Raw genomic sequence first — 8,034 nt, 5'->3', positions numbered from 1 at the left:
TACTGTCACTATCAAATAAGGAAAATGCCAAATAAATATAGTACATGAAAGATGAAAATTTAATGGGGGTAAAACCCCCCTCAAGGTCAGGGTAGAGGTTTACCATCCGGGGCTCAACATCTGTAGTCTCTGTTGTTGTCGTCGTCTTTTTAGCTTCATTCACTTCAAGTTCAATTTATTTTTCTTTTAATTCCTTTTTGTTTCCTAATATTTCATCATAGTGTTTTCTGTGGTTCCACTTCAAGGCGTCTGTTATTCACAATGACCTCTGACCCCTGACATGTGTCTCTTAACTGACCCCCATCCCCGACCTCTGACCCCGGTGTGTCTGCAGGGCCATCGTGTGGCTCCAGAACCGGCGGGAGGCCACCATGGAGCGCTCTCGGCCGTCCACCACGGTGCGGCGGGACGACCCCGGAGAGTTCAGGGTGGGACGGCTCAAACACGAGCGAGTCAAAGTCCCTCGAGGAGAGGCCATGATGGAGTGGGCCGAGTCCGTCATGCAGCTCCACGCCGACAGGAAGTCCGTGCTGGAGGTGAGAGGTCACGACAATCAGGAACAATCAGATATAAGGCCTGCGGGTTCATTTCTACGTTTACTGAATAATAGAAACCCGTGAAGAGGAAACACCCAACATTTCTTATTTAACAGTGAATGTTTCAGCTACGAAGCAGCACTTTCATCTTAAACTACTAAACTCTTGATTTCTGTTTTCTGATTAATTTATCTAAAACAAGATCCAGGAGTGTGTGTTTATGATATGTTTGTGTGTGTCAGGTGGAGTTTCAGGGTGAGGAGGGAACAGGTCTCGGTCCGACTCTGGAGTTTTACGCTCTGGTGGCTGCAGAGTTTCAGAGAACCTCTCTGGGGATCTGGCTGTGTGACGACGACTTCCCCGACGACGAGTCCCGACAGGTGAGAAGAACAAACCGTCATCGTGGTCTTCTTTATGTCTTGAATCGGTGTCCTGTGATCTTGTAAAATCTCCACAGCAACCTGAGCCTCGTCCTGTGTCCCTGTGTTTCAGGTGGACCTGGGTGGCGGTCTGAAGCCTCCTGGTTTCTACGTGCAGCGTTCCTGCGGTCTGTTCCCGGCTCCGTTCCCTCAGGACAGCGAGGAGCTGGAGCGAATCACCAAGCTCTTCCACTTCCTGGGCGTCTTCCTGGCAAAGTGCATCCAGGACAACCGGCTGGTGGACCTGCCCGTCTCTCAGCCCTTCTTCAAGCTGCTCTGCATGGGAGACATCAAGTCCAACATGAGCAAGCTGCTGTACCAGTCTCGCAGCTCGCCGCAGGGCCACGACCCCGAGCGCCCCCACCTGCAGCCCTTCCTGTTGCTGTCGGAGGTGCAGTCCGAGGCGTCCACCGAGGAGAGCCAGGAGACCTACTCTGTGGGCAGCTTCGACGAGGACTCCAAATCCGAGTTCATCATGGACCCCCCGAAACCCAAACCGCCCGCCTGGTACCACGGCATCCTCACCTGGGACGACTTCCAGCTCGTCAACCCGCACAGGTGAGACGGAGGGGGCAGTAATCCACTTTGAACAGGAGCAGCACTCCTGTCTTTTGTCTCTGTTTGACTTTTCTAAACCCCCCCCCCCCCCCGCAGGGCGAGATTCCTGAAGGAGGTGAAGGAGCTGGCGGTGAAGAGGAGGCAGATTCTGGCCAGTAAGAGTTTATCTGAAGATGAGAAGAACACCAGACTGCAGGACCTGATGCTGAGAAACCCGCTGGGCTCTGGACCCCCCCTCAGCATCGAGGACCTCGGGTAAACACGCACACACGCACACACACGTACACACACACACACCATGGTAACACTCCCAGCAGTCTCATCAGACTGCTGATGTCCTCATGCAGCTTTAACCTGAAAACAAAGAAGAGACGGACTGAGACAGACAGAGACGGAGACTGAAAGCTAGCGAACATGGATTTAAACTACTTTTAGAAGTGTTTCATGAGGAAGGAAACACGAGCTGAAGGATTCGCCGTGAACAGACACAGAGCAGCTTTAATGCAGCAAGTGGAGTCGGTTCTGTCGGTTCTGTCGGTTCTGTCGGTTCTGTCGGTTCTGTCGGGTCTGAAACTCTCTGAGTTAATCCTAGTCATCGTTAACAACCTGTCTGTCTCTCTCAGGTTGAACTTCCAGTTCTGTCCGTCCTCGAAGGTTCACGGTTTCTCAGCTGTGGATCTCAAACCAAACGGAGACGACGAGGTACACACACACACACACACACACACACACACACACACACACACACACACACTGAACAAACAAACTGTATAAAACAATGATGTCGTTCAGGGAGTTTATACACAGTGTGTCTGAACACCTCTCTGTTTGTCTCTCTCTCTCTCTGTGTCTCTGTCTCTCTCTCTCTCTCTCTCTCCTGTCTCTGTCTCTCTCTCCTGTCTCTCTCTCTGTCTCTCTCTCTCTCTCTCTCTCTCTCTCTCCTGTCTCTCTCTCCTGTCTCTCTCTCTGTCTCTCTCTCTGTCTCTCTCTCCTGTCTCTCTCTCTCCTGTCTCTCTCTCTCTCTCCTGTCTCTCTCTCTCTCTCTTGTCTCTCTCTCTCTCTCTCTTGTCTCTCTCTCTCTCTCTCTCTCTCTCTCTCTCTCTTGTCTCTCTCTCTCTCTCTCTTGTCTCTCTCTCTCTCTCTCTCTGTCTCTCTCCTGTCTCTCTCTCTCTCTCTCTCCTGTCTCTCTCTCTCTCTCTCTCTCTGTGTCTCTCTCTCTCTCTCTCCTGTCTCTGTCTGTGTGTCTCTGTCTCTCTCTCCTGTCTCTGTCTGTGTGTCTCTGTCTCTCTCTCTCTCTGTCTCTCTCTCTCTCTCTGTTTGTCTCTGTCTCTCTCTCTCTCTCCTGTCTCTCTCTCTGTTTGTCTCTGTCTCTCTCTCTCTCTCCTGTCTCTCTCTGTCTCTCTCTCTCTCTCTCCTGTCTCTGTCTGTGTGTCTCTGTCTCTCTCTCTCTCTCCTGTCTCTGTCTCTCTCTCTCTCTCTCTGTCTCTCTCCTGTCTCTCTCTGTCTCTCTGTCTCTCTCTGTTTGTCTCTGTCTCTCTCTCTCTCTCTCTCTCTCCTGTCTCTCTCTCTCTCTCTCCTGTCTCTCGTCTCTCTCTCCTGTCTCTCGTCTCTCTCTCTCTCTCTCTCTCCTGTCTCTCTCTCTCTCTCTCCTGTCTCTCGTCTCTCTCTCTCTCTTGTCTCTCTCTCTCTCTCTCTCTCCTGTCTCTCTCTCTCTCTCTCCTGTCTCTTGTCTCTCTCTCTCTCTCTCTCCTGTCTCTTGTCTCTCTCTCTCTCTCTCCTGTCTCTTGTCTCTCTCTCTCTCTCTCTCCTGTCTCTTGTCTCTCTCTCTCTCTCTCTCCTGTCTCTCTCTCTGTCTGTGTGTCTCTGTCTCTGCAGATGGTGACTATGGAGAATGCAGAGGAGTACGTGGAGCTGATGTTTGACTTGTGTATGCACACCGGCATCCAGAAACAGATGGAGGCCTTCAGAGGTAAACAAACACACAACCTTGTCCTTTTATACTTGTGAGGACTGTCATTGACATATACATTCCCCTAACCCTAAACTAAACCTAATTTTAATCTGAACCTTAAAACCAAGTCTGAACCCTAAAACAGTCCATTGAAGGTCTGTCCTCTGGAAAAATAGCTGTACAAGTACACACAAATACCTCAGACTACAGGTGTTTCCTCCTCTAATCTCGTTTCCTCCCCTCCTGTGTCCTCCCCTCTTCTCTTGTTTCTTCCTCTCCTCTCCTCTCCTCTCCTCTCTCCTCGTCTCCTCTCCCCTCCCCTCCCCTCCTCTCCCCTCCCCTCCTCTCCTCGTTTCCTCCTCTCCTCTGTGTTTCCTCCTCTCTTGTTTCCTCCTCTCCTCTCCTCTCTTGTTTCGTTCCTCTCTTCTCTTGTTTCTTCCTCTCCCCTCCTCTCCTCGTTTCCTCCTCTCCTCTGTGTTTCCTCCTCTCCTCTCTTGTTTCTTCCTCTCCCCTCCTCTCCTCGTTTCCTCTTCTCCTCTCCTCTCCTCTCCCCTCCTCTCCTCGTGTCCTCCTCAGAGGGTTTTAACCGAGTGTTTCCGATGGAGAAGTTGAGCTCTTTCAGCCATAAGGAGGTTCAGATGATCCTCTGCGGCAACCAATCACCTTCCTGGACTGCTGATGACATCATCAACTACACTGAACCAAAGCTGGGTTACACCAGAGACAGGTACGTCGCCGCAGACAGGCGTTAACGCTCGATGAGAGTTGAAGTCTGAACCAGTCTGATGTGGACTCTGCTGTCCCCCTTCAGTCCCGGCTTCCTGCGGTTCGTCAGAGTTTTGTGTGGGATGTCGTCTGACGAGAGGAAAGCCTTCCTTCAGTTCACCACGGGCTGCTCCACGCTGCCCCCCGGAGGCCTCGCCAACCTGCACCCCCGCCTCACCATCGTCAGGAAGGTAAACACAACTGTTTCAACAACTACAGGAACCAAAACGTACTGAATGTATTTCCTGTTTACTTCCTTCAGATAGAAAAGAGTGAAAGTGGTGATGACGGACTTTAATTAGAACTGTGTTGTTGTTGTTGTTGTTGTTGTTGTTGAGCGCTGAGGAAACATTTGTCTCGTGGTCGGGTCGTAGTCTACATCCGTTTATTACCAGCTGGTTCAGTCAGTAGGTGTAAATATTTAGGAACAGCTAACTCTTACGTAACTCTGCAACTGTTTAGATAATTGATTAATAATTTGTCATTAACAAACTCTGCTCGGTTCTCTGCTGAATATTTTGGGGTTTTAGACAAAATAAGACATTTTAGGACCAAATGTTACGGGTGTTCCCAATGAATCAGCCCTGTGTTCCATCAGATGGAGCTCAGTCCGTAGGGATTGGCTTACATGCTAATAATGAAAGTGTTGAATCTGATTGGCTGCTGCCTCCCTCAGGTGGACGCCACAGACTCCAGTTACCCGTCAGTCAACACCTGCGTCCACTACCTGAAGCTTCCTGAATATTCCTCCGAGGACATCATGAGGGAGCGTCTGTTAGCTGCCACCATGGAGAAAGGCTTCCACCTCAACTGACCCCCACCGCCCGCCGCCGCCACACTGAGCATGCTCCTCAAGTCCGTCTCGCTGCCCGCCGCGTGATTGACAGATCAGCCAGCCAATCCAAACCAGCCGACTGACCGACCGACCGCCTGCTGGAGGACGAGGAGGAGGGTTTATGTTGCAGAATAAAATTAAAGAAAAGCTCACATCCTTAACTCCCCCCTTCTTCTCTTGTCTCCTTGTTTCCTCTCCTTCATCGTCATCACCCTCCTCACCCACCTGAGCTGCTGTGTGTGTGTGTGTGTGTGTGTGTGTGTGTGTGTGTGTGTGTGTGTGTGTGTGTGTGTGTGTGTGTGTGTGTGTGTGTGTGTGTGTGTGTGTGTGTGTGTGTGTGTGTGTGTGTGTGTGTGTGTGTGTGTGTGTGTTGACCTTCCTCCTCCTCCTCCTCCTCCTGTCTGTCCTCAGTTTAGTGCCTGGTTTGACTCGTAGCTTCTGTTTTCAGTTCCTCCTCCTTTAAACAATCATGCTTCTTCCTCTTCCTCCTCTCCCTCTTTTTGTTTTTAATTTGTTTTATTGCTTTTTGTTTCCGTGTGTGTGCGACAGTTTTGGGTTGTTTCTGACCGGCTGTAGAGGTCAAAGGTCAGAGTGCATTTGGTGTTCTTTTACAATGAAGCTATAGAGACAAAAACACTGGTTGTGTGCGAGGCACATCTAAAGAGAAAACAAATGTAAGAAGCTCTGCTCTCCCTTGTATTTTCTTTGTATATTATAAACATTTATTTAACTCAAGTTGCAGTTTGAGGTAAACAGATATTTTCAAATGTGTATGCTCCAAAAAAATAATCATTAAAATGTTTGCAAAGTATGAAGTACAGATGGAGTCCTGTGGTCTGTGGAGGTCGCACTGTGAGCTCGTGGCCAGCTGTTCACTGCAGCCAGATGTATTAAAATATAATAACGGTCTTTGTATTTCTCCACCGTGGCAGGAGAAGGCGGCCTTGAAACGACCTGCAGAGATAATACATCTGGATTCCAGCAAGGAAATGACAAACAGCATTTCTGTCATTCAGATGAAGTGACACTTTAATCCGTCTGTGGTTTCAAGTGTCAAAGCAGCAGATTTCACTGAAAGTCAACAGGCTGGTTGTTGTTACTATACTGTTCTAATCCCCCCCCCCCCCCCCCGGGATCTGCTGATGTCAGCCTGAAACAGTCTGTGACATCACTTCCAGGTCTGTGGGTGTCAGCCGTCGGCCATCTTGTCGAGGGCGGTGAGCGGCGCGAGGATGCGGCTCTTGTTTGTCTCCACGATGTGTCCGTTCTGGATCATCTCATCCAGGATGATGTGAACTCGGTCCAGGTTGAACATAATCTGATGACGACGCAGAGTCAAAGAAACAAATCAAACAAGTTTTCATATTTATATGTCAGACAGGAAGTCCAGATCTGTGACTGGTCAGTTCAAAGGATACGTCCAGTTCACTCTGTTGAGACACAAACAGACACAAACACAGTTATCAGACTGACGTGTTTCTAAAGTGTCACCGTCCTAAAACTGAACCTGTGACGGTTTCTGTCGTCTGAAGTGATGCAGGAAACATTGAACGTCTGAACTCACCACCCGGCTGAAGTATTTATCCAAAACCTCCACAAAGTTGTGAACCAGCTCGTAGACTGACAGTTCGTTCTGTGGAGAGAAGACAAATATTCAGCTTCTCCTGAAGGCAACACGACACAGATGTGACGTACGTCGCCTGAAACAGGTGTAATAGGTTGGTGTTGGGGTTGTTGCTCACCTCGCTGTCTGTGACTCCGACCACGATGTACAGAGCAGCGTACTGACGGTAAACCAGTTTAAAGTCTTTGTACTCCACAAAGGAACACTGGGAACAAGCAGACATCAGCAGAGTTAAAGGGAGGGACAGAAAGACAGTCAGACAGACAGTCAGTCAGACAGATAGACAGACAGTCACCTGGTCCTTCTTGCGGCTCAGGCAGCAGCGGACCACGTCGGCCTCCAGCACCGCCCTCCTGCTCAGCTCCACAGGGTGGTAATACCTGGACAGTCTGGTCTGACCCTGCCGGTTCACCATCAGCACAAACTTGATCATCCTCTGATTGGCCGCCCACCTGACACGCAGCACAGGGACAAACTGTCAGACATGTCCATGACCCATTTATCGGTTTCGGGCCATTTTTCAAGCAAAGATGCACAAACATTCTCTCCAAAACAGATTTAGTTTCTTTGAGACACTTGAGAAGTTCAGAGGACAAAACCTGCAACTTATAGACTTCTGACACCTGCGAAGAGCCGCAGGTAGACACTGCTTTCTTTTAAGAGATTACACAGAGGAGGAAGAAGTACTCAGATCTTTTACTTTAGTAAAAGTAGTAATGCCACAGTGTAGAGATACTCTGTTACAAGTAAAAATCCTGCATTCAAAATGTTATCAATAATACATCAAAACTACAATATTTACCTCTGAGAGGTTGTGGTTTATCAGTACAAAGTGCCAGAAAATGGAAATACTCAAGTGAAGTACAGTGCTTCAGTAAATGTACTTAGTTACTTTACATCACTAGTAATTTATTCAGAGGGGCAACAGAGTCTTTCACGCCTTCATTTCACATATTAGTAAATCACACATTTAGATAAAAGAGCCCTGACGTACAGACAAGTTTACAATGACACAAGTTGCGTTTACAGCTTCCGTTATTGCGACGACGGAGTGTCCGAGGAGCACTTGAAGGCAGCATATATGACCCGTTGATAACCGTTAATAAAAGTTTGAACATAAAAATGTTTGACCGTTCAACGGGGTCACATATCGGTTAATACCGTGAATGCTTCTTCGACTTACCGGCAACTGTTAGCTTGCAGCTGACCTGTAGCTAAATGAGCCCCATCACACAGGCTAAAAACAACAAGCTAACTGCTGTTAGCTTGTTTTAAACTCTAATTTGATTTGTAAACAACGAGGTGTCGCAGCCCTTCAGACACTCACAATCAAGTTACATTTATAT

The 8,034-nt window shown here is 48.7% G+C and overlaps 2 protein-coding genes across 2 annotated transcripts in view; one reads left to right on the top strand and one right to left on the bottom strand.

The window, feature by feature from the left end:
- Nucleotides 1-5,884, top strand: part of hectd1 (HECT domain containing 1) — a 32,777-nt gene extending 26,893 nt beyond the window's left edge. The window contains 9 exon segments of the mRNA XM_070920604.1: nucleotides 335-536; nucleotides 779-916; nucleotides 1,029-1,513; nucleotides 1,610-1,768; nucleotides 2,137-2,215; nucleotides 3,389-3,482; nucleotides 4,041-4,191; nucleotides 4,276-4,420; nucleotides 4,906-5,884. Of these exon segments, the coding sequence (XP_070776705.1) occupies nucleotides 335-536; nucleotides 779-916; nucleotides 1,029-1,513; nucleotides 1,610-1,768; nucleotides 2,137-2,215; nucleotides 3,389-3,482; nucleotides 4,041-4,191; nucleotides 4,276-4,420; nucleotides 4,906-5,043 (1,591 nt within the window). The 3' untranslated portion in view covers nucleotides 5,044-5,884.
- Nucleotides 5,770-8,009, bottom strand: ap4s1 (adaptor related protein complex 4 subunit sigma 1). Its single transcript, XM_070920606.1, has 6 exons — nucleotides 7,872-8,009; nucleotides 6,984-7,140; nucleotides 6,807-6,893; nucleotides 6,629-6,697; nucleotides 6,483-6,494; nucleotides 5,770-6,382 (listed from the first exon to the last, which is right to left on the bottom strand). Exons 2-6 carry the CDS (start codon nucleotides 7,119-7,121, stop codon nucleotides 6,254-6,256), a joined length of 435 nt encoding a protein of 144 aa, XP_070776707.1. The 5' UTR covers nucleotides 7,122-7,140; nucleotides 7,872-8,009; the 3' UTR covers nucleotides 5,770-6,253.
- Between the last annotated feature and the right edge of the window lie 25 nt (nucleotides 8,010-8,034).

Source organism: Enoplosus armatus, chromosome 15 (assembly GCF_043641665.1).
Source record: "Enoplosus armatus isolate fEnoArm2 chromosome 15, fEnoArm2.hap1, whole genome shotgun sequence".
Classification (NCBI taxonomy): Eukaryota; Metazoa; Chordata; class Actinopteri; order Centrarchiformes; family Enoplosidae; genus Enoplosus; species Enoplosus armatus.
This window is presented reverse-complemented; position numbering and strand designations above follow the sequence as displayed.

Bases quoted from the DNA above. Each gene is read 5' to 3' on its own strand.
- ap4s1 (XM_070920606.1), bottom strand. From the start codon at position 7,121: ATGATCAAGTTTGTGCTGATGGTGAACCGGCAGGGTCAGACCAGACTG. The intron at 6,894-6,983 runs GTGACTGTCTGT...GCTTGTTCCCAG, and splicing joins TGAGCCGCAAGAAGGACCAG to TGTTCCTTTGTGGAGTACAA. The intron at 6,698-6,806 runs GTGAGCAACAAC...TTCTCTCCACAG, and splicing joins TCGGAGTCACAGACAGCGAG to AACGAACTGTCAGTCTACGA.